The following is a 26,925-nucleotide window of genomic DNA, read 5'->3' as shown; positions in this document are numbered from 1 at the left end:
AATGTACAGTTTATTTTGTCAACAACTGTACGTGTGTAACATATTTCTTGTGCTGAGCAATCATAAAACTGCTGCGAAGACGCACTGTGTGAGGCTCGCGTAATCCCGCCTCCTGGTGCCGGTTAATGCACCTCCGCCGCAGAGTGCACCCCTCGACGGGAGCGCCACACCAACCAACGCCCACACCCAAACCCTCCACGTGCAAGACCGAATCCACCCAAAAAAAGTCACTTAACAAGAAGCCAAAAAGTGCAAAAACAACAATACTCGCGCCGGAGGAGCCGTGAACGACTGCAGGGACACAACATTAGGTACACCTGCAGACTGCAGCACGGATTTCATATTTCATTCATTCACAACTCCTCCAACACGAACACCACTGTTCCCGCACTTATAAGTAAAGGTAGGACCATAATAACATTTTTTTTTATTAAATGTGCTTTTTTGTGTGCTACAGTTTGTATGTGTAAAGTTAAAGTTAAGTTAAAGTACCAATGATTGTCACACACACACTAGGTGTGGTGAAATTTGTCCTCTGCATTTGACCCATCCCTTGATCACCCCCTGGGAGGTGAGGGGAGCAGTGGGCAGCAGCGGCGCCGCGCCCGGGAATTATTTTTGGTGATTTAACCCCCAATTCCAACCCTTGATGCTGAGTGCCAAGCAGGGAAGAATGCTGGTATGAGCTTTTAAACATAACCCGTTAACTGCTGCCAATCAAATGGTGAATAAGATACTCTTTAGGGTTCATATGTTTGTAAATCTGACTGTGATGAAGTCAGTGCCTCACCAGTCATGAACCTCACCGCACGTCACTGGTTTTGTTATTATATGCAATAACTTTCACAGCTCTAACTACTACAAACTAATACATTTAGTATGATTTTGTACAAAAAGTTAGTAATTTCACATCACCTGTCTATTCCGTAAATGTAGACCACGGAGAACATCTCGCAGAAACCAACGACCAGCAGTGGTATAGATCCACCATAGGTGTCAAAGAGAGAAAGCCAATAGTTCCCTGAGCCTTGGACGAAGATCAGGCCCACCAGACAGCACAGCAAACATATCACACCTTAAAGGAAGGACACAAAACGTAGAACATATTTACCATTTCCAATATATTCGTCAGAGTGTGCAAACACGTACCCGTAATGGCCTCCTTGGGCCACTTCTTGGGAAAAACCTTGAGGTCCTGCAGCGGAACCACAACTCCTTCTATGTTCCCAAACATAGACGACAGTCCGAGGCTAAAGAGCATAATGAAGAACAGGACCGACCACAGAGGGGAGAAGGGCATCTTGGTGATAGACTCAGTGAACACGATGAATGCCAAACCCGTTCCTTCAACTCCCTAAAAAAAATTGAACACATCAATGAAGGCCTCATAATATGTGCATTATTTATATATATATATATATATATATATATATATATATATATATATATATATATATATATATATATATATATATATATATATATATATATATATATAATACACGTATATGTACAATACATATATAAACATATATGTTTATAATACACACTTTTATATGTATATACATTTCCAAGTGTGAAAATAAGTTACTGGTAAAATTACAAAACCCACTAATGTCACCTTCATATCCAGTGTTGGGACTAACGTGTCACAAAGTAACGCGTTACTGTAACGCCGTTAGTTTTGGCGCTAACTAGTAATCTAACGCGTTATTTTTTATATTCAGTAACTCAGTGACCGTTACTACATGATGTGTTACTGCGTTATTTTACGTTATTTTCTATGTAGTATTGGCTACAAACAGAAGATCTGAGTGTGTTTTATTGGAGCGCTGCGGTGTCGTCCTTCTGTGTCACAAGGAAAAGAAGAGGCGTGCAGAGAAGAGGCGTGCTTTGTGTGGGTGGGGGCGGGGGGCTCCCAGACCGTAGTTGAGGGGCCCAGGGCCTATGTACTTCGGGGCTAACAACCTTCACTTTACCCGGAAGTGTGTCTTTACAGCTGAGGGTGAATGATGAGGCCGCCGGTTTGTTGCAACTTTGTGACTTTATTGGACGCAGCCATCCACCAAGCTAGAGCACCTGCATGCACTCACTGTCGCCGGTCCCTCACCTCTCTCGCCCACTCACTCACTGATGTCACTCACCTCACATGCTGTCATATCTTAAAGGGCCACACACACACACACACACACACACACACATACGCTACTCTCATAACAACCAACAAGACATCATGGTGAAGCCAGAAGTCGAGTTTCTTAACATTGAGACATTCTCAATACCTTTCTTTTGTCGAGCACAAAGAAAATAACATTTTAGTTAAATGTAAGTTGTGTCTTGGATCAAAGATTCCATCTACTTAAAGTTAAAGTTAAAGTGCCATTATGTTGCAGCTATTTAAAATAGTTTTGTCAATTTGTTCTGGCCTGAAATAAATTGGCCCTTTGAAACATATCTTTGTCTTTGTGTGTTGTATGTAGACCACATTGCTTTCTGAATTCAGTAATGCAAATGCATGTCAAGTTGATCAACACATTGTATTATTCTCCAGTGCAATAACAGTACTGAAATGAAGGCTAAAAGGGCATTAATGGGAGCCTTAAAAAAAAAGAAGTAACTAAATAGTTACTTTTCACAGTAATGCATTACTTTTTGGTGTAAGTAACTGAGTAAGTAACTGAGTTACTTTTGAAATAAAGTAACTAGTAACTGTAACTAGTTACTGGTTTTCAGTAACCAACCCAACACTGTTGGGGGAAAAAAAATTGCGCCGACATATCACATAGTAGAGTTCAAACTGTAAAGTTAATTATATAGCCATTTTCTCTAGTGACTCAAAGCGCTTTACATAGTAAAACCCATTGTCTAAGTTACATTTAAACCAGTGTAGGTGGCACTGGGAGTAGGTGGGTAAAGTACCTTGCCCGAGGACACAACGGCAGTGACTGGGATGGTGGAAGTGGGGATCGAACCTGGTACCCTTAAGTTGCTGATACGGCCGCTCCACCAATCGGGCCACGCTTTGAGTTTAATAGGCCTACTGGATTTTAGCTTGAACCTTACATTATAGTAACGTATTCAATGAAAATGTGCACCCAAAAATTAGACCCTGTAAAAATATTTTCTGATTAATGAACTGTTTTAATTATGATTGATGATGCATTGTGTTTGCTAATATTAATACACATATAATATTAGACCACAACAGGTTTTTACTTTGAGTAAACATTGAATAGGTTATACTTGTAATATTTTTATTATATGTGGGTCTTTTCATGCCTCGGGCGAGAGTGGACTTTGGGGTTTATGGCGCAGGTCATCGCAGATATTTTTGTATGTACAGAGTGTTTCATTATACATCCAATTTTATTTAAACATGGATGGATGGATTTTTTTAAATGATGTGTTCTTTTTTAAGTTAAAGTACCACTGGTAGTCACACACACACACACACACACACACACACACACACACACACACACACACACACACTAGATGTGGTGTAATGTGTCCTCTGCATTTGACCCATCCCCTTGTTCACCCCCTGGGAGGTGAGGGGAGCAGTGAGCAGCAGCAGGAATCATTTTTGGTGATTTAATCCCCAATTCCAAATGGTAAATGGGTTACACTTGTATAGTGCTTTTCTACCTTCAAGGTACTCAGAGCGCTATGACACTATTTCCACATTCACACACTGATAGCGGGAGCTGCCATGCAAGGCGGTAACCACGACCAATCAGGAGCAAGGGTGAAGTGTCTTGCTCAAGGACACAACGGATGTGAAGAAGTTGGTAGAAGGTGGGGATTGAACCAGGAACTCTCAGGTTGCTGGCACGGCCACTCTCCCAACAGTGCCACATCTTGATATATGTGTGATGCTGAGTGCCAAGCAGGGAGGTAATGGGTCCCATTTTTATAGTCTTTGGTATGACTCGGCCGGGGTTTGAACTCACAACCTACCGATCTCAGGGCGGACACTCTAACCACTATTTGTAGATTCTAAAATTTGGTGCCACCTCCAAGGACACAGGTGTCGTCCCAGACAGCTGCCTGTGTCACTGACTAGTTGGCAAAGTCAGTGTTCTAGCGAGACGTGCTCCCAATTAGAATGTATGCATCCCCTGCATCTGCGCATGCATGAATCCAAGTAATGCGGATTTGTAATTGTGTATTGAAGGACTCTTTCACGTGAGTACAAACGTTACAGTAGATAATACTGTATTTTTAATTTTGTCATTTAATATACATATTACAAACTATTAAGCAATCTAATGTATAATGTACTGTATCACATTATAGATTCAGGTGCTGCAAGGCATGCTGGGAGCGCTTTCAGTCACCTATAAAAAAAAAAGCATAACCTAATAATTCATACATTTGATTATTTGTAGTGTGGAACATAAGGATGGGTACCAAATTTGGCACTTTTAAAGTTAAAGTACCACTGATAGTCACACACACACTAGGTGTGGTGAAATTATCCTCTGCATTTGACCAATCCCCCTGGGAGGCGAGGGGAGCAGTGAGCAGCAGCGGTGGCCGCGCTCGGGAATCATTTTTGGTGATTTAACCCCTAATTCCAACTCTTGATGCTGAGTGCCAAGCAGGGAGGTAATGGGTCCAATTTTTATAGTCTTTGGTATGACTCGGCCGGGGTTTGAACTCACGACCTACCGATCTCAGGGCGGACACTCTAACATTGAGCAGGTTTCATAGACACAGACCTAATTCTGTCGGTTCTACTCTGTGTCGATTCCAGTAAAATTATATGGTGCACATTTTGATTCTTTTGATGCGTGTGACCTCAAGACGGGTTACAGACTAAACATCGGCTCAAACACTTAGCGGGTAAACGCACGCTCAAGCAGCACTCAGAGCGGACTGCCTCGAGGTAATGTTACACTTTTTAAGACCAACAAAGCAAGCATGCCTCATAAAACACTCAAACGTACAACAAGGCTCCACTTTTTGAAATGCTCTCGCTCAATGCTAATTGGGTTTTCCATAGACATTTTCCTGATTAGTCTACATTGGTCTATTACCAATGTTGGTATATTCATTATTCCTACATTGTTGATACAAATTATTGTTACAGTGTAATAATAATTGTTACCTGTGGTAATGCCACTATGATACATCATCTGTATTATAATTTATAATCCTTGAACAAAGTAACAGTGAAACTCATGTGAATAATCACTGAATGGAGAACTGGGGGTGGGATTAAATAAATTATCTTCTTCCCACTCCCTTTCAGGCAAAACTGGACAATCATGCATTACATACTGTACATTACCTTTTGCACTATATTAATGTATATTATTATGTGTTGTCAACTTTGTACTTTTTTATGTCATTGCCTGAAATACATAAATAAAGAATGAAAAAATTAGCATTAGCGATTTTGCATGGCGATTTTAACACCTCCAAATCTGGTAATGAAAATTACAATTAAGATGCACGTTACGTTATGTAATAAGTACAATACTTACAGTATTAACCCTTTTGTAGGGAGCAACTCAAGACTAGATACAACTTAATGGCCTGAATGCAGCAACGGACCGTTGTTTATACATTACTGCCTTCTAAATTCATGGAATTGCAACTGTATGCAAAGTCTACAACAGCATTTACTGTAATATTTGCAAAAGAGACTCAGAAATGAAGAAAACAAGATATAACAACTAGACAGCACATCTTCATCAGCTCACTGTTAAAACAACGTTATTATTAAACAAATTAACATTTATTAACACATGAAAGACGTGAAAGATGTCCATCCCTCTTGAAACATGTACTGTATGTTGAATTATAAATAGAGTTATTTATTGTTACTGTATGGCCAAACATTGCAATTAACAAACTAGTCTGTTTGCCCACGCAAAATGTGCCCAAAGAATCTCAGTGTTTTTGACTATTTATTGTATGGAATGTAATTATTCTTTATAGAATGTGTTTTGTTTTCTCATTGTTGGGTGCCAAGATCGGGTTTATCTGTTAATTAATTTACATTATTTCTTATGGGAAGAATTGCTTTGGTTTTACGTACAGTTTGATTTTTGTTCCTTTAAGAACGGATTACTACCAAGAACTAAGGTATTCTTACCTACTCTAACATGACCAGGTTCCATTGTAGTCATTCTGAGAGATATGAAATGTTTACCTCACTACAGGGATGTAATCATGAAGGGTAATAACAATAACTGCGGAAAAAATCCCGACAGTTGGTATTAAACTAAAGTTATCTAAAACTACACTTTGATTAACAGTGCTAAGATGAAAACGAGAGACATTAACGTCTATCTCCATTAAGAAATGACATACCCCAATCTAAACTCATATAAACACATTGCTGTCTGAGCAGTGAAAATATTCAATTATGCACATTGAACCTATAAGCTGTGCTCTCTTAGAACAGAGTGATCGTTCAATACTCAGAGGAATACAAGACAAAGGTGTATTTACGGTGCGTTCAAGGACCGCTGAACAGAGTAGAATGCAACAACGCCTTTTAGAAAAAAAATTTTTTTTTAAATAAGTCTTAAAGTGCTACAGTAAAAACTAAGGTTGTACGGTATACTGGTATTAGTATAGTACCGCGATACTAATGAATCATATTTGGTACTATACCGCCTCTGAAAAGTACCGGTCCACAGAAATGTAGATAGAACATATTAAAAAAGAAAGTAAGCAGATATTAACAGTAAATGAACAAGTAGATTAATAATTCATTTTTTTACCACTTGTCCTTATTAATTTTGACAAAATAATAGAATGGAAAATGACACAATATGTTACTGCATGTGTCACCAGCTAAATTAGGAGCCTTTGTTTGTTTAATTACTAATAAAAGACAAGTTAAAAGTTAAGTTTAAGTACCAATGATTGTCACACACACACTAGGTGTGGTGAAATTCGTCCTCTGCATTTGACCCATCCCCTTGATCACCCCCTGGGAGGTGAGGGGAGCAGTGGGCAGCAGCGGTGCCATGCCCGGGAATCATTTTTGGTGATTTAACCCCCAATTCCAACCCTTGATGCTGAGTGCCAAGCAGGGAGGTAATGGGTCCCATTTTTATAGTCTTTGGTATGACTCGGCCGGGGTTTGAACTCACAACCTACCGAGCTCAGGGCGGACACTCTAACCACTAGGCCACTGAGTAGGTAGGTAGACAAGTTGTCTTGTATGTTCACTATTTCATTTAAGGACAAACTTGCAACAAGAAACATATGTTTAATGTACCGTAAGATTTTTTTGTTAAAATAAAGCCAATAATGCAATTTTGTGTGATCCCGTTTATTTAGAAAAGTATCGAAATAATTTTGGTATCGGTACCAAAATATTGGTATCGGGACAACACTAATACAAACCAATATTTAAAACAATAAAATCTTCGCCATTAAAACAAATAACATACTAAAAGAGTAAAACAGTATTAGTGAAGCATAAAAAACATAAAACATGCAATATGCAAAAACTTGGTCAAAATATTTCAGTGTGTGTAATAGTGAATTTTGAGCACATTCAACATAATAACACAAACTGTAATAATTTTGCTCACAATAACGTGATATGAAGTTTACATGTATGTAATTACATCCCTACCTCACTGAGAAATGTATTTAGATCACAGCTGCTCAGGTCCAGGCCTTGAACAACACCAGGATGAGTTGCATTGAAATGTTGTAGCGCCTCTGTGTAGTTGTTGTCAGTGATGTGGCCCTCAGGAAGATCAAACGTATTCAGTAGTGTCAGGATGTTGCTGGAATGTAAAATGAAAATACATCAAGTGAAAAATGTGCCTGGTGTATAAAAGTGAGTGGGAATGTGACGTACCCAGCAAGGCAGCTGTCAAACCGTTGCGTGGCCCTGAAGCCAATGACGGTGTAGATGACCGTAGCAGCAAACACAGACGTCAGGCCGTTTATGATGGATATGATCACAGCGTCCTGTTCACAGTTGTTACTGGAAGCATAGCATTGATTCAAATGATGCACGTGTGGCTCACATCGTACAGAAAGTCCTCACTTACAGTAAGTCCTCACTTACTGGACAGAGTTGTAGCTGGAGAAGGAGATGAGGCCGCCAAAAGCCAAAGAGAAGGAGTAGAACACTTGAGCACCTGCGTTCATCCATGTTGAAGGTTTAGCCAGCTCTGACAGCTGCACAGTGGAAACATGTCATCATAAACAAGTCCTAATTTTTACAGCAATTTTTGTTGTTGCATTAATACTGCAACTACATGTTTAGGTGCATGCAACTGGTAGAGTAGATTATTCAGAAAAATAGGCAGATATACTGTACAATAGGAGTGTGAATCTTTGGACATCTAACGATTCAATCCGATCTCTGAGGTGATAGTTCCATTCAGAATTGATTCTTAATTCAAACTCATTTTAGATCAGGGGCCTCATGGAGGAAAATCTGTGCACACGTGCGCCGGACTATTAAAATCATGGTATTAAAACTAAAAAAAATAATGACAATTTCAGATTGATTCTTTGTCTTACTTTGGCCAAAAACAGAACAAACACATTCTGAAAATATTACAATAAAAATGTAGAAAAAACTACCGGCAGGGGTGAAGTTTAGATCCATGAAGGAAAGAAGAAAGTGAATGAATGTTTATAACTGAATACATTTACATACACATAAAAATGTGTTTTCTTTTGTATTATTTGTTTAATGAATTAAGTAACGTTTATGACAACCTTTTTCCAAAACACAATATAGAATGTGAGGTATAACAGGATAATGCATACATTTATCATTTGTTTTCAAAACGGTTACAAAAAAGTGGGAACCCAAAAATTTACTGTGGGACCCCGTTTTTATGACTTATTATGGTCCCTGGGACCCCATTCTGAAAACTCCTAACGCCAACACTGATAGAGTATTGGCGCGTGCAAAACAGAAGCAGGCGGCTGTGGCCTGCGGGCCGCCTCTAATACTAATCAAGTATCATCCCGGGGGCCATAGATCATTCAAGCCGATTCTCACAATGTTCGGTGTAATAATTTTTATTAAACTTTTTGACAACAGGTTGTAGTTTAGAAAAGCTCTTTCTGGTTGCATGGAGGTGGCTTAAAACATATGTTTACGATATTTATAGAAAAATATAAAACATTTTTTTACAAAACCCCATTGGGAAATTGTGTTAGATGTAAATATAAACGGAATACAATTGATTTGCAAATCCTTTTCAACCCATATTCAATTGAATGCACTACAAAGACAACATATTTGATGTTCAAACTCATAAACTTGATTTTTTTTTTTGCAAATAATAATTAACTTAGAATTTCATGGCTGCAACACGTGCCAAAGTAGTTGGGAAAGGGCATGTTCACCACTGTGTTACATCCCCTTTTCTTTTAACAACACTCAATAAACGATTGGGAACTGACGAAACGAATTGGTGAAGCCTTGAAAGTGGAATTATTTCCCATTTTGTTTTATGTAGAGCTTCAGTCGTTCAACAGTCCGAGGTCTCCGCTGTCGTATTTTATGCTTCATAATGCGCCACACATTTTCGATGGGAGACAGGTCTGGACTGCAGGCGAACCAGGAAAGTACCCGCACTCTTTTTTTACGAAGCCACGCTGTTGTAACACGTGCTGAATGTGGCTTGGCATTGTCTTGCTGAAATAAGCAGGGGCGTCCATGAAAAAGACGGCGCTTAGATGGCAGCATATGTTGTTCCAAAACCTGTATGTACCTTTCAACATTAATGGTGCCTTCACAGCTGAGTAAGTTACCCATGCCTTGGGCACTAATGCACCCCCATACCATCACAGATGCTGGCTTTTCAACTTTGCGTCGATAACAGTCTGGATGGTTCGCTTCCCCTTTGGTCCGGATGACACGATGTCGAATATTTCCAAAAACTATTTGAAATGTGGACTCGTCAGATCGCAGAACACTTTTCCACTTTGCATGAGTCCATCTTAGATATCTTGGGCCCCAGAGAAGCCGGCGGCGTTTCTGGATGTTGTTGATAAATGGCTTTCGCTTTGCACAGTAGAGCTTTAACTTGCACTTACAGATGTAGCGACAAACTGTATTTAGTGACAGTGGTTTTCTGAAGTGTTCCTGAGCCCATGTGGTGATATCCTTTAGAGATTGATGTCGGTTTTTGATACAGTGCCGTCTGAGGGATCGAAGGTCACGGTCATTCAATGTTGGTTTCCGGCCATGCCGCTTACGTGGAGTGATTTCTCCGGATTCTCTGAACCTTTTGATATTATGGACCGTAGATGTTGAAATTCCTAAATTTCTTGCAATTGCACTTTGAGAAATGTTGTTCTTAAACTGTTTGACTATTTGCTCACGCAGTTGTGGACAAAGGGGTGTACCTCGCCCCATCCTTTCTTGTGAAAGACTGAGCATTTTGTGGGAAGCTGTTTTTATACCCAATCATGGCACCCACCTGTTCCCAATTAGCCTGCACATCTGTGGGATGTTCCAAATAAGTGTTTGATGAGCATTCCTCAACTTTATCCGTATTTATTGCCACCTTTCCCAACTTCTTTGTCACGTGTTGCTGGCATACAATTCTAAAGTTGATGATTATTTGCAAAAGAAAAAAACGTTTATCAGTTTGAACATCAAATATGTTGTCTTTGTAGCATGTTCAACTGAATATGGGTTGAAAAGGATTTGCAAATCATTGTATTCCGTTTATATTTACAACTAACACAATTATGGAAACGGAGTTTGTACTTAGTGCTATTATGCAAACTGTTAGCATTTTAACCAATTGTGTAGCTTTAAAACTAATACATATCGTTACTTAGTATTATCTTGCTATCATGCAAACACTCAGCATGTATGTTAGTCAGTTGTGTAAACTAAAAGTCATAGATGATGTTAGTTGGTGTTATGTTAACACTTAGCATGCATGTTAGCCAATTGTTTAGTTAAACTAAAAGTCATACATATTGTTAATTGGTGTTATGCTAACTCTTAGCATGCATTAGCTAATTGTAGGTAAAAACAATTCAAATAATGGATTGTTACTTGCCGCTTTCTTGCTAGCGTTCATTGCTACATATTTTTAGCCGCATTTTATTTAGCCAATTGTGTAGGTATGAAATTAAAAGTAATGTATATTGTTGCTCTGTGCGATCTTGCTAAAATGTTCATGTTTAGCATGCATGTTAGTTATATTTAAAACTAAAAGTCTTGAATATTATGACCTGGTGTTTTCTTGCTAGCATGCTAACACTTATCATGCATTTTAGCTAATTGTGTAGGTGTAAAACTACAAACCCCGTTTCCATATGAGTTGGGAAATTGTGTTAGATGTAAATATAAACGGAATACAATAATTTGCAAATTCCTTTTCAACCCATATTCAATTGAATGCACTACAAAGACAAGATATTTTGATGTTCAAACTCATAAACTTTATTTTTTTTTTGCAAATAATAATTAACTTAGAATTTCATTGTCACTTGATACAATCGTGTAGCATTCTAACACTTAGCATGCATTTTAACCAATTGTGTAGTTATAATATGAAAGTCATAGATACAGGGTTGTTACTCAGCGCTATCTTGCTAACATGCTCACACTTAGCATGCATATTAGCCATATGTGTAGTTGTTAGATAAAAGTCATGAATATTATTACTTGGTGTTATCTTCCTAGCATGCGGACACTTAACATGCATGTTAGCCAATTGTGTATGTATCGTTATATTGTTGCATTCAAATTACGGAAATTGGTGGACATTAATTCCCCAGAATTCTTTACAGTATTCAAATATTCAAAATTGAGGAAATTTGTGTTTAACTTAAGTTTTTGTTAAGTACTTTTAGTATTTAGGCCAAAAGCTTTATTATATGTGACACATTCTTACTTTTACCTGTCTACAAGGAATTTGTTTAAATTAATTTCATTTAATACCTGAATTTAATTCCACTTCCTGTAATTCAAATTCCTTTTTTTTTTTTTTTTTTAACAAATGTTGTTTTTTTTAAGGGGTTTTTCTATATTTGCATCAATATGGTATGCAACCAACTTAAATAATAAATAACATTAGTTTAGTAATGATAAATTCACAAAGTTTTTAAAGTGCCTTAAATAAACAAAAACAATTAACTTACATCGGGTGTGAAAAGAAACTTGAGTCCACTCAAAGATCCTTTCAGGGTCAGCCCTCTGATCAGAAAGATGGTCAGCACCACATAAGGAAGCGTTGAAGTCACATACACAGCCTTCAAGATAAATAAACTCATAATCATTATTATCATTAGAACAGATTATGTTATATCATGTCATTACAAAGTTATTCTGTACCTTCCCTGTAGTCTCGATACCACGAACAATGCATATGTAAAGTACAGACCAGGCACAGATGTGACACAATAAAGTCCACCACTGTATCCCACCATCATTCACAATGTTGGTGGTGGTGTTTAATGTCTCCCTGTACCAGAAATAGTCCACAGGCGAACTCCTTTCACACTCGAAGACCAGTCCTGCGAACATTAAATCATATTTTTTCACCCTAATTCACAAGTATTGTTGAGTGGTGGTCCTGCTGCACCTGTTAGGTTGTCATTCATAGGACACTGACTCCAGGGCAGAGGCTCTTGAAAGGAGTTGAAGAAGTACCAAAGAATCCAAGCAATAATGGTGTTGTAGTACAGACTGATGGTTATCGATACACACATGGAGGCGATACCTAGACATACAACATGTTGATTTTTTTGTTTTCGTTCTTCTTCAACTTACAGTAGGCACTCACCAATCCCACTCAGGTAAGGATGAATGGAGGACCACACTCCTAAACTGCCTCCCCTCAAACGCTGACCGATGGCAAACTCAATATACAAAAGTGGGATGCCTTCAAGGACCAGCAGGATTAGAAAGGGAATCATGAAGGCCCCTGCAAGAAACAGTCAGTCTTTATTCACCTCACAACGTTTTGGAAAAAGTATCCCTCAAACGTTGGAATTCATAATTAATCATTACAATTTTATGAGAGCACTGGAGATTAGATGTGGAAATCTTTGGCCACCTCACGATTGGATTTGATTCTGATTCTTGGGGTGATGACTGTATAATAAAATAATAACAATGATAATAATAATAATAATAATAATAATATAAATAATAACTGTTTATTGTTTTTAATCCAGAAATGTAGTCATAAAAAACTAGAGATGTCCGATAATATCGGCCTGCCGATATTATCGTCCAATAAATGCGTTAAAATGCAATATCGGAAATTATCGGTATCGGGTTTTTTATTATCGGTATGTTTTTTTTTTTTGTTGTTTTTTTTTTGTTTTTTTTTTAATTAAATCAACACAAAAAACACAAAATACACTTACAATTAGTGCACCAACCCAAAAAAACTCCCTCTCATTCACACTCATTCACACAAAAGGGTTGTTTCTTTCTGTTATTAATATTCTGGTTCCTACATTATATGTCAATATATATCAATACAGTCTGCAGGGATATAGTCTGTGAGCACACATGATTGTGCGTGCTGCTGGTCCACTAATAGTACTAACCTTTAACAGTTAATTTTACTAATTTTCATTAATTACTAGTTTCTATGTAACTGTTTTTATATTGTTTTACTTTCTTTTTTATTCAAGAAAATGTTTTTAATTTATTTATCTTATTTTAATTTTATTAATTTTCTTTAAAAGTACCTTATCTTCACCATACCTGGTTGTCCAAATTAGGCATAATAATGTGTTAATTCCACGAATGTATATATTGGTTGATATCGGTATCAGTAATTAAAGAGTTGGACAATATCGGAATATCGGATATCGGCAAAAAGCCATTATCGGACATCCCTAAAAAAACATATATATGTATACATATACAGTACAGGCCTTTTCCTTATTCAATGCGTTTTCTTTATTTTCACGACTATTTACATTGTAGATTGTCACTGAAGGCATCAAAACTATGAATGAAAGGTGAAATAACTGAAAATGTGTTTTATATTCTAGGTTCTTCAAAATAGCCACCCTTTGCTCTGATTACTTTTTCGCACACTCTTGGCATCCTCTCGATGAGAAGAGGTAGTCACCTGAAATGGTTTTCACTTCACAGGTGTGCTTGAAACTCTTCGAGAGAATGCCAAGAGTGTGCGAAAAAGTAATCAAAGCAAAGGGTGGCTATTTTGAAGAAAGTAGAATACACAACATGTTTTCAGTTATTTCACCTTTTTTTGTTAAGTACATAACTCCACATGTTCATTCATAGTTTTGATGCCTTCAGTGACATCCATCCATTTTCTACCGTTTGTCCCTTTTGGTAGCGGGGGGTCGCTGGAGCCTATCTCAGCTACAATCGGGCGGAAGGCGGGGTACACCCTGGACAAGTCGCCACCTCATCGCAGGGCCAACACAGATAGACAGACAACATTCACACTCACATTCACACACTAGGACCAATTTAGTGTTGCCAATCAACCTATCCCCTTCAGTGACAATCTACAATGTAAATAGTCATGAAAATAAAGAAACACATTGAATGAGGAGAAGGTGTGTCCAAACTTTTGTATATATATATATATATATATATATATATATATATATATATAGTCAGAGTAGAGAGAGAGAGAGAGATCATCCATCCATCCATCCATTTTCTTCCGCTTATCCTGTTCGGGCTTGCGGGGGGTGCTGGAGACTATCTCAGCTGCATTTGGGCGGAAGGCGGGGTACACCCTGGACAAGTCGCCACCTCATCACAGGGCCAACACAGATAGACAAACAACATTCACACTCACATTCACACACTAGGGCCAATTTAGTGTTGCCAGATGAATTATCGATTATTATGGATCGACTTAGAATTTGAATAAATTAAACCATTTTTTTAGTACCCCCTCTCTCGACATTAAATAACACCCACTATTACACTATTTTCATAGATTTAAAACTTTTTTTGTCATTGAAAATGTCCAAAAAATGTAAGCCAGCGTCACGTTCTACGTTCAAGAAAGCGATGCCAGTCTAGTGCAAGCGTTTTTCTCCGCACACACACACGCACGCACGCACGCACACACACACACACACGCACACACACGCATTGTTGTGTTTCTTACCTTCTTGAGACCTCTGAAACATGCCTACCTCCTTATGACCACCTTTTCTAGATATACAGATTTGTATTTACAACATTAATAATATATACAAACTAAGCAAATATAAAAAAGCTTGTGAAAAATGAGTTGGAATTTTACAAGAAAAATGTCAAAATTTTACAAGAAAAACTGAACATTTGTGCAATGTTATGATAAAAGTTGGAATTTTACTCAATAACAGTCGCAATTTTACAAGAAAAGCTTAAAATGTTGGCAATTTTATGAAAAGTGTCATAATTTTATTAAACAAAAGTCACAACTTTATAAGAAAACAACATTTTGGAAATATTATAATTATAATCGGAATTTTACTTGGCAAAATTATGAAAAGAGTCATAATTTTACTCAAAAAATGTCACTATTTTACAAGAACAACAGAAAAATTGGCAATATTGTGATACAAGTCCGAATTTTATATGCCAAATGTCACCATTTTGCATTAAAAAGTAATAATTTTACGAGAAAATATTGCCATATTACAGAAACAGAAAGCATTTGAGAAATTGTTCCCAATTTTAAGAATATGAGAAATTGTTCCCAATTTTATAAGAAAAAAGTCGACACATTGTGAGAAAAGGACTGTTTTTAGTTCATTGTTTTTTTGTTTTTTTATTTTTTGTTTGTAATTGATTTTTAATCTTCATTATTTACTTCATGTTATTACAGTATGTCTCTATATACATATTAATTTTATTTTTTAAATTAATTTTGGCCAAAGGGGGCTCTTTTCAATTTCTTACACACACTTGTTATTTCATATGTTGACCAGAGGGGGAGCACTTTTAAAACCAACACACAGTCAATTTGAAAAATTCCTCCTTTTCGGGACCACACTAATTTTGATGGATTTCACCACCAGGGGTGCAAATGAGACGTTCTCTATTAGATGCGATGGTTTTCCTTATTGGGACCATGATTTATTTTCTAACTTGTTCACCGGTCCTCATATGGAAGGTACTTTTCCTTGTTGATGTCTCAAGAAGGGTAGAAATAAAAGAACGCACACACACACACACACACACACACACACACACACACACACACACACACACACTGGCTCTCCATCCTTTTTTTCTTGCCTTCCTTGTGCTCATCCAGTCATCATTCAGGACTCACATACATGCACACACTCATGGCTTCACAAACAGTCTGAAATTATCCATTCATCCATCCATCCATTTTCTACCGCTTATCCCTATTCCCTAGCCTATTTCAGCTGCATTCGGGCACAACTGATTACTACATGTAAGACAAACACTTTATATTTGTGGTTATCGTAAAGATATGTGTTTGGAATTATTTAAAGGGGAACTGCACTTTTTTTTGGAATTTTGCCTATATCGTTAACACATTTTATGTAAGACAAGAACACCTACGTTTTTGTTTTTTGAATGCGTTCTAAATATTAATAAATGTGATCAAAAGTCTGCTTACAATGGAGTCTGTGGGAGTCGCTTTATTCTGTGTCACGGCCAGGGCGCATTCCAATGCGCCCTCATCCTTGCGCTCTGCTTGTCGCACCTCGGGACACGCCCATGCCCGCGCACATCCAGGGGCGCGTCTTCGCCCTGCAGCAGCCGCCAGCTGCAATCATTCAACGGCAATCAGCGCACCTGCCGGTGACGAGCGAGCTGCCTTCATAAACCCGCACAACCTGCCATGCCGGGCCGGAATATAACCTTCTGTTGGCGTACCGTAAGCTCATCTCCAGCTTCCTAGTTGCCTTCTGTCCTGATCACTGTGTTTTTCCCTGCGTTGATTGTCCTGTCCTCCCTCACCCCGCAGTTCCCTGTGTGCATCCCCGAGTCAAGCTGTGCGTCTTGTGCTCCTGGATCTTCCCTGCCTCCCTCGTGCTTCCTGGTTCTCGACTCCTCGCTTGCCCCCGGACTATAACGACTCGCTCCTGCCTCTCGACCCCGCTTCCGCCCCTGGACAACCCTGCCTGCCTTGCCCTTGTCGGACAGCACCGCTCCTCTCAACACGCACCTCCAACATTTACGGTAAAACGCTCCAGTTAAATACTACACATCTTACACCATACACACTCTTGGATTTTGTCACACTCCATTTCCTTAGTTATTATATTTAGCATTGTTTGATTATTATATATATATATATATATATATATATATATATATATATATATATATATATATATGGTCCTGAGCAGTGTTGGGACTAACGCGTTACAAAGTAACGCGTTACTGTAACGCCGTTAGTTTCGGCGGTAACTAGTAATCTAACGCGTTATTTTTTTATATTCAGTAACTCAGTTACCGTTACTACATGATGCGTTACTGCGTTATTTTGCGTTACTTTTTATGTAGTATAAAGTGTGTTTTATCGGAGCGCTGCTGTCGTTCTGATTCTTCTTGTGTCACAAGCCGGAGAAGAGAGACGTGCGCTCTGTGTGGGTGTGTGGGGAGGGGAGGGGAGGGGAGGGGAGGGGAGGGGAGGGGGGCGTGTCTGATCATGGCGGAGCCAGAAGTCGAGTTTGCTAACATGGAGATATTTTCACTACTTTTCTTTTGTCCAGCACAAAGAAAAGAACATTTTAGTTAAATGTAAATTGTGCTTTGGATCAAAGATGCCATCTACTGCCCAAAACAGCAATTCAAATCTGCTGAAACAAGCTACATAAGCAACATGCTTCGACGAAGCTAGTAAAGAGAGACAGAGACTCTGATGCCACTTCACCTCCACCATTTAAGGATTAACTTTGCCTCTTCTCATCATTCACCGCTGAAGGTACACACTCTGTCAATCAATGTTCCCTCTAATTGTTCATGTGTGAGCAAACGCAAAAACTCCCTGAGCATGAGTGGAGCCCATGTGAGCAACTTTAGACGTGCACACTGTGGCTACACCAGCAGCACACCTGTCCCAAACCTGACTAAATAACAAGTTCAATCTCCATCCATCCATCCATTTTCTACCGCTTGTCTCTTTCGGGGTGGCAGGAGCCTATCTCAGCTGCATTCGGGCGGAAGGCAGGGTACACCCGGACAAGTCCCCCCCTCATCACAGGGCCAACACAGATACACAGACAACATTCTCTTATTATTATAATCAAATGACAGCAGTCATTTCCATTTCTAATATAAGTGTTTAGGCCCACTTACAATGACAATAACAACAAATATTGTTTTTCATGAACTGTGTACTTGTATTGTTTGTCTGGGTGGAGGTCCTGCTTTGGAAATAGTTTGTACCCCTTTCATTTAGTTCCCATTAAAACATTCACATGTTGCACAATGAGATGTAAGCAGGGGATCATGTGTACATTCCTGCAACTTCCTGTTTGTAAAAAATATATTTTTATTAGTATTTATTTAATATACTAACAGCATTTAATAATTAATATTTATAAATTAAGATTCCTAATAAATGACACTAGAATAAGCACACATTTTATTGGTAAATCATAGAGTAACGACCTGGAATTACACTTTATGTGTGGTGTTGGAGTTGTCTGACTTTTTGTGTGGCTGTAAACGCATCACTGGCTAAGTGCCATATGTGCAAGTGTTGGCACACGTGAGAAAGAGCGAGTGGCTGCTGTTGATATAACAAAGTTGCTTTTGGTCTGGTTTATACTGCAGAAAATGACCACTTTTGCTAGATATCATTTTTTTTACTAATGTTTTGGTGATGTGTTTATGGCCGACAATAAAGAGTTTTGCTCAGTAAAGAAAATGCCTGGTTAGGCTTTGTGTATGTAGTGTGTGCCTTTCTTGGTTTACATCTATGCTGTTATTATGCTGTTTGTTACTTATGTACGTTATGTTGCAGCTATTTAAAATAGTTTTGTCAATTTGTTCTGGCCAGAAACAAATTGGCCTTTGTAACATATCTTTGTCTTTGTGTGTTGTATGTAGAGCACATTGCTTAGCAGAGTTGAGTGATGCAAATGCATGTCAAGTTGATCAACAGATTGTATTATTCTCCAGTGCAATAACAGTACTGAAATGAAGGCTAAAAGGGCATTAATGGGAGCTTTAAAAAAAAAAAAAAAAAGAAGTAACTAAATAGTTACTTTTCACAGTAACGCATTACTTTTTGGTGTAAGTAACTGAGTTAGTAACTGAGTTACTTTTGAAATGAAGTAACTAGTAACTGTAACTAGTTACTGCTCTGCAGTAATTAACCCAACACTGGTCCTGAGTAGTCCTGGGTTCAATCCCGGGCTCGGGATCTTTCTGTGTGGAGTTTGCATGTTCTCCCCGTGACTGCGTGGGTTCCCTCCGGGTACTCCGGCTTCCTCCTACCTCCAAAAACATGCACCTGGGGATAGGTTGATTGGCAACACTAAATTGGCCCTAGTGTGTGAATGTGAGTGTGAATGTTGTCTGTCTATCTGTGTTGGCCCTGCGATGAGGTGGCGACTTGTCCAGGGTGTACCCCCCCTTCCGCCCGATTGTAGCTGAGATAGGCTCCAGCGCCCCCCGCGACCCCAAAGGGAATAAGCGGTAGAAAATGGATGGATGGATGGATGGATATATATATATATATATATATATATATATATATATATATATATATATATATATATATATATATATATTAGAGATGCGCGGTTTGCGGACACGTCCGCGGATAAACCGCAGGTCGGGCGGGTAAAAATAGATTTTAAATAGATGCGGGCGGTTGGCGGTTGAACCAATTCGGAAATATATATACATAGTTAAATGTTGTTACCCACATACGAAAAACGAGCAGCACTCTTTGAAACAGTCAATTATTCACCAGGCACTGCAGCACAACACAACACAACAGAAGAAGAAGAAAAAAAGAAAAAGATGGCACCGCGTCCCAGCAACAAGTGGCGCAAGTGAGCGCTCCTTCAGCGCAGCAGGGCGCATTTTAGAGGCCAGGCGCTCTCGCATGAATCCTGGCACTGTAGATGCCATTTTATTCAAATTGCGTTGTTTATTGTGTTTTTTTTCTATTCGAGATATACTACTATGTGTGAATAATTATTTGGCCTCGCTTTCAAGTGAAGCGCATCTCCGATTGGCGACAATGTAAGGCTATTTAGCCTGCTTTGTTTGTCGCGACCGTCTATTTTCATTATAATTCAAGTTTGATGATAAAGTGCAGTCTGATGGGTTTGATTTCCCCCCTTCAGCTATTTGCCTTGGCCAATAAGGTGCAGGTAATTTATTATTATTATTTATTTAATTTATTTTTGTTTAAATAGGGACGACATACATATGTTATTGTATAATTTAAATTTGTGCGCGTGATTGACAACCTAAGGCTTATGAGGCACATTTTGTATTTATTTTTTTATTTCAACTTAAAAATGTATGAGCCTATGCCTAGAACATAGGCTATGTGTTTATCTTTATTTTCCTGCCTGTCGTTGACAATGGAGATTATCTGATATTTTGTCATGGCTGCAGATCAATCAATAAAGGTTCATCTTTGTCGCGAAATTGTTCACTGCTTCACTGTGCACCCCACCCTCGTCCCTATTTGAGCATTATAACGTTAACAAGTTAATATTCATTGAAATAAATTCAGAACATTTTTTTTACCTAACGAAAATATAGGCCTAGTCTTTCTAAAACATTTTTTTAACTTCTTAAAAGCCTCGTTCTGCTTGCTGCAACTGCGCACACAAAGTGTGAGGAACGTACTCCTGATCTGAGGGCATTGGCAACAATAGTCAACACTTTCTTAATGGAAATGACAATAATATTATAATAATGATAAATAATATTATCACGCATTGAATGTCTCTGCTGAATTGGATCAGTCTCCTTTCTTTAACAGGCAAAAGCTTTCTAACCTCACTAATGCCTTGCATCGTCTATATTAGATATATAAAAACGGGTGGATGGCGGGCGGGTGTGGTTTTGATAAAATGTTGGTTCGGGTGGATGGCGAATGGATGACGACTTTTGTGATGCGGTTGCGGATGAAATAATTGCCTATCCGCGCATCTCTAATATATATATATATATATTCTGGATGTTGTTCTGTATGTTGTTGATATATATATATATATATATATATATATATATATATATATATATATATATATAAAATACATCTCAGAGCTACATACTTCGCCCTGGTATCTGTTGCCGTCATCTCCCTTAGTCAAACCACAACATTCTGCCTATAAAGCCTTTAAAAAACCATCCAAACACCTACATTAAGGTTATATATACATGATGTAAGTATATATGTAATGTATTAACAGGCACATTCACTTTTTTTTTAGCAACTACATCACTGATTATTGCTCACTGCAGACTTTATGAGAACCAGCAAACATAACAAAACATCACTTACTGTACAATGTCTTCTGTCATTAGGATGCCGACCGATAGAATCTTATAATATTCCTGTTTTTGATGAAGAATGACTCATAATACTGCCGAAGAAAAGGGGGGTGGATCCAAGCGTCTTTTCATGTCGTTCGTGCCATTTCCGGGTCTAAATTGGGTGTCAAAGTGTACTAACTTTTCGGATTACATCCTCGTCCTTCTACTGTCCAGGTGAGAGGCATGATTTATGATTTACAATCAATTTTCACGAGCAAAGGAAACAAGGAAGCAACTGATCAGTCGATCATGTCAGCATTGGCGCATAAGCTTGTTATCACAGCACCGCTATAAATAGCTAGTTTGCGTTAGCGCCTATAATAACAGAATGACTAATAGTTGGTTAATATTCAAGTCACGAAATGTAAATAGAGTATTGTTGGCGCTTTTTTTATGTCTTTTTATTGGGTTTTATGGGCGGGATATAGAGGACCTCCCATTGGCTCCGCTGCAAGCAGACTTTTATTTACGTTTATTTACAAGTTAGAATGCATTTTAAAAAAAATACATCCATTGTCATGTCTTTCATAATGATTGTGAATGATAGGAAAAATTCCCCCCAAAAAGTGCAGTTCCCTTCTGGGCTTTTCTCGTGTCCAAAAAAATGAAAGAGTAGTCCATTTCTATGGTTTTAATTGTAAAGGACTGTTGTAGATCCGATGTTGATGTGCTAAAACCTCTTTCTTGTTTAAAAGCTACACATAATATTAATTGTTCTTTGTTCATGCACATAATAAGGATTATTAAAGTGTTTGGATTTTGGGTGGCACAGGTGCCTGACAATACGTAGGTCCTGGGTTCGATCCGTTAAAAAAATTAACCTGCTTTTTTTCAAATGTCACACTTTCTATATCAAATAAAAACACATTATTTTCACATCAGCTTCATAACCCCTCCCCTGTTGTTTGCTGAACTGTCCAACCTCAGAGACACCCAGGTCTGTCTGTGTGAGTGACAGGACAAAAACCTTATTCAAAAAGCACAAATATAGGACCCCTATTTTTTTGGGGACGATTTTCAAGAGAAAAATACTCTTATATTCAGGTAAATGTGGTATTTATCACTTGATAATAGTGAAGTGAATTATAATTATATAACGCTTTTCTCTAGTGACTCAAAGCGCTTTACATAGACTTCCCAATTAGTATCCCAACTTGAAAGGCGACCAGCGCCACAGAACACATTGTGTTGGAAGTCCTGCTGTAATAGGACACATGCAAACATAAAACTAAACCGCTGTGGCAGCATGTTTCTCAGTCTATCACGTGGACTTAACAAGAATGGCAGCCTTGTAGAGAATATAAACGTCTTATCTTATAGTAGGATATATTCATTGCCGGATCAGCAGCTTATCACTTGGAAAATTAGTTCCAATAGGATACAGAGACTAGGATACAAGAACACATACATTTCAATAGCGCATCAATGGTTGTTTTTGACAAAAAAAATAGTATCTCTACATTCTACTTATTTACGCTATTTAGAAGAAGGAAGTTAAAATAAAATGAATTAATTAGTCTTTATTGTTCTGCAGGGCCAGTTAGGCGCTGTACAGTAAATGTATACCCTGGCATAAAAACATATATAAAACACATTACACAGTATATATAAATACAAACTCCGTTTCCATATGAGTTGGGAAATTGTGTTAGATATAAATATAAACGGAATACAATGATTTGCAAATCATTTTCAACCCATATTCAATTGAATGCACTACAAAGACAAGATATTTTTTGCAAATAATAATTAACTTAGAATTTCATGGCTGCAACACGTGCCAAAGTAGTTGGGAAAGGGCATGTTCACCATTGTGTTACATCACCTTTTCTTTGAACAACACTCAATAAACGATTGGGAACTGAGGAAACTAATTGTTGAAGCTTTGAAAGTGGAATTCTTTCCCATTCTTGTTTTATGTAGAGCTTCAGTCGTTCAACAGTCCAGAGTCTCTGCTGTCGTATTTTACGCTTCATAATGCGCCACACATTTTCGATGGGAGACAGGTCTAGACTGCAGATGGGCCAGGAAAGTACCCGCACTCTTTTTTTACGAAGCCACGCTATTGTAACATGTGCTGAATGTGGCTTGACATTGTCTTGCTGAAATAAGCAGGGGCGTCCATGAAAAAGACGGCGCTTAGATGGCAGCATATGTTGTTCCAAAACCTGTATGTACCTTTCAGCATTAATTATGCCTTCACAGATGTGTAAGTTACCCATGTCTTGGACACTAATGCACCCCCATACCATCACAGATGCTGGCTTTTGAACTTTGCGTCGATAACAGTCTGGATGGTTCGCTTCCCCTTTGGTCCGGATGACACGATGTCGAATGTTTCCAAAAACAATTTGAAATGTGGACTCGTCAGACTACAGAACACTTTTCCACTTTGCACGAGTCCATCTTAGATTATCTCGGGCCCAGAGAAGCCGGCGGCGTTTCTGGATGTTGTTGATAAATGGCTTTCGCTTTGCATAGTAGAGCTTTAACTTGTACTTACAGATGTAGCGATAAACTGTATTTAGTGACAGTGGTTTTCTGAAGTGTTCCTGAGCCCATGTGGTGATATCCTTTAGAGATTGATGTCGGTTTTTGATACAGTGCCGTCTGAGGGATCGAAGGTCACGGTCATTCAATGTTGGTTTCCGGCCATGCCGCTTACGTGGAGTGAGTTCTCCAGATTCTCTGAACCTTTTGATGATATGATGGACCGTAGATGTTGAAATCCCTAAATTTCTTGCAATTGCACTTTGAGAAACGTTGTTCTTAAACTGTTTGACTATTTGCTCATGCAGTTGTGGACAAAGGGGTGTACCTCGCCCCATCCTTTCTTGTGAAAGACTGAGCATTTTTTGGGAAGCTGTTTTTATACCCAATCATGGCACCCACCTGTTCCCAATTAGCCTGCACACCTGTGGGATGTTCCAAATAAGTGTTTGATGAGCATTCCTCAACTTTATCAGTATGTATTGCCACCTTTCCCAACTTCTCTGTCACGTGTTGCTGGCATCAAATTCTAAAGTTAATAATTATTTGCAAAAAAAAAACGTTTATCAATTTGAACATCAAATATGTTGTCTTTGTAGCATATTCAACTGAATATGGGTTGAAAATGATTTTCAAATCATTGTATTCCGTTTATATTTACATCTAACACAATTTCCCAACTCATATGGAAACGGGGTTGTAAATGAAAATGTTGAACAAATAAATGACGTGCATTCAATTAATTAAAAAATAAATAAAATCCTGTGATATTTTGACAATTACATTGTAATAACCTGTGATGAACCACGACTAATCCAAATTCAAAAAGTGTATATTAATCTGATGTGTTTAAATTGTCATTTGACAGCACTCGTTTAAACCTAAAAATCCATGATTTCCTCCTTATCATGTAAGTATGCTAACCGCTTTTTTGTTAGCATGCTAACATTAAACTTTAGGATGTTTAGGATGTAACTTTTTTTTTTTTTGTTAATTTTGCAGTTACTTTAAAACAACTGGCCAAAACACAACCCCTGTTCACAACACAGAGAGCAGGCCCAGCAAAATGTTCCCTGGAATTTTGTAGTTATGGGCCTACTATTTTTTTGTGGTCAAAAAGTGCTACATTTTCCTTTACACTTTCTCAAGCCCTCCAAAACGGTATTCAAGTTGAAAAATTAAATAGTTGCATAGAAATATTGGTAACACTTTAGTATGGGGAACATTTTCTAAGTAACAAAGACTTAATTTAGAGTTATTTGGACACTAGGGCAGACCTGGGCAAATTAAGGCGGCCCGTTAAGCTTTTCAATCTGGCCCGCCGGACATTCCCAAATATTTGTTCTAGATCTTTAAGATGGAAAGTGTAGCTGTCATTATGATGTGCAGTGATGTTTTCTAATGACCGTAAGTCTTCAACTATACTAAGTCTTTCAATGGTTGGAATCTGTGCTTGTGTATGATATACTAGTTACTATGGTCATCTAATTAGTTACTATGGTCATCTAATTAGTTACTATGGTAATGTAAGTCACAGCAGCTCAGACGAGGCACCAAGCAGTGTGAGTGGGGAGCGTTTCCACAGAGTGTTTCCAGAGCGGGCAGCCTGAAAATGTGGGTGTCAGGGACAGACGCGGAAGGAGATTTTTACAACAAAGTTCTAAAGCTTAGTTGATACATCAGATATATCAGATCGTAGGTGGGGTTTTTTTTACCCATCGCGTTCATATTTCACTGTTTGTTGCGTTTCCCTTAATTGTAAAATATGTGGATGGAGAGGGGGTGTGACGTTCTTTTGTTGTCAATATTCAGTGTTTTATCGTTCATAGTCAATATTGTAAATACCACATGTTTTCATGTACATTCTGGGTGTCTCATTCAGTAAAAAAAAATAAAAATTCCATTCCGTGTTTCAAGGCGGTCTGTCATAACGTTCTTAGCATTCAATCAGACATTATTGTGAGGTTTTGTATTAGTGTTCTTAAAAATAGGACCCAAGCGCACATACAGTACAGCAGATGTTGTGTATACATACATAGATAGATAGATAGATAGATATACTGGCCCCCAGACACATCTTTTCTCTAAATTTGGCCCCCAAGTCAAAATAATTGCCCAGGCCTGCACTAGGGGAACATATAAGGGTTAGGGTTACTAATAAGCAATAATTCTGAGGTTATTGAGCGAAGACTCATAGTTAATGGCTTACTGGTTGTATAATAAGTCCATGCAGAATGAGGCATTAATAAGTACTTAATAATGACTAATTAAGAGCCAATATGTTACTAATTTGCATGTTAATAAGCAACTAATTAATGGTGAAAATGTTCCCCATACTAAAGTGTTACCGAAATATTTTTTAAATGTCAGAGATAAAACCCGCTCTCCAAGTTTTACTTACCTCCAATTAGAGCCCCGTTCTGTGAATGAACTATAATTGGAGCATTTAGGGTACATGAAGTATATAGGGTGTCACCCACCTCCTCCATGACTCTGACACAAATAAGGGAAGCGCCAGACATTTCCCAGTCCTACACAGAAGCCCACGCAGGTCAGCATGTACTGGGTCTTGTTGTCCCACTTGGGTCTGTCCCCGGCCTCGTCGTGCTCCAGCTTGTCCAGCTGCTTGTGGGACAGTATTCTGTCATCCAGGCCCGGGTTAGGAAGTGTGAGCTTCATGATCCGTCAAACACTTGTGTTATTGTGGTCGTGACACAGTGGCGCACTGTACGCTTTTGGGGTGTAAATGATGTCTCCAACTTATATAGTGCAGCTCTGTTATCCATTGACAAAGGAGTGGTGTTAGAGAGCATCAGGCTGCTGCAGGTGGGACACCTTTTGAAGTGCGGCAGCGACACACATGACACTTGTGTGGCGCGTCTTATCTGCTCAAGATGAGTTATTGCTCTGTAAACTTTATAGGAAAGGCAGAATGTAACTTTAATGATATTCACTGTACAGGATGGCCTTGATAA

At 38.4% G+C, this 26,925-nt stretch overlaps 1 protein-coding gene across 1 annotated transcript; it reads right to left on the bottom strand.

The window, feature by feature from the left end:
* Positions 1–911: 911 nt before the first annotated feature.
* LOC133594208 (sodium-dependent neutral amino acid transporter B(0)AT1-like) lies at positions 912–26,629 on the bottom strand. The gene is made up of 10 exons (XM_061946959.2): positions 26,431–26,629; positions 12,756–12,896; positions 12,555–12,692; positions 12,305–12,486; positions 12,112–12,222; positions 8,051–8,163; positions 7,838–7,966; positions 7,607–7,763; positions 1,150–1,354; positions 912–1,075 (listed from the first exon to the last, which is right to left on the bottom strand). Exons 1-10 carry the CDS (start codon positions 26,627–26,629, stop codon positions 912–914), a joined length of 1,539 nt encoding a protein of 512 aa, XP_061802943.2.
* Between the last annotated feature and the right edge of the window lie 296 nt (positions 26,630–26,925).

This window comes from Nerophis lumbriciformis, linkage group LG04 (assembly GCF_033978685.3).
Source record: "Nerophis lumbriciformis linkage group LG04, RoL_Nlum_v2.1, whole genome shotgun sequence".
In the NCBI taxonomy this organism is placed as follows: Eukaryota; Metazoa; Chordata; class Actinopteri; order Syngnathiformes; family Syngnathidae; genus Nerophis; species Nerophis lumbriciformis.
This window is presented reverse-complemented; position numbering and strand designations above follow the sequence as displayed.

What these genes read in the sequence shown, in the direction of transcription:
- LOC133594208 (XM_061946959.2), bottom strand. Translation starts at nt 26,629, where the DNA reads ATGAAGCTCACACTTCCTAACCCGGGCCTGGATGACAGAATACTGTCC. An exon ending in AGTTTCTTTTCACACCCGAT is followed by an intron (nt 8,164 to 12,111) that starts GTAAGTTAATTG and finishes TCCACTGTGCAG; the next exon opens with CTGTCAGAGCTGGCTAAACC. An exon ending in TTTGACAGCTGCCTTGCTGG is followed by an intron (nt 7,764 to 7,837) that starts GTACGTCACATT and finishes TTTACATTCCAG; the next exon opens with CAACATCCTGACACTACTGA.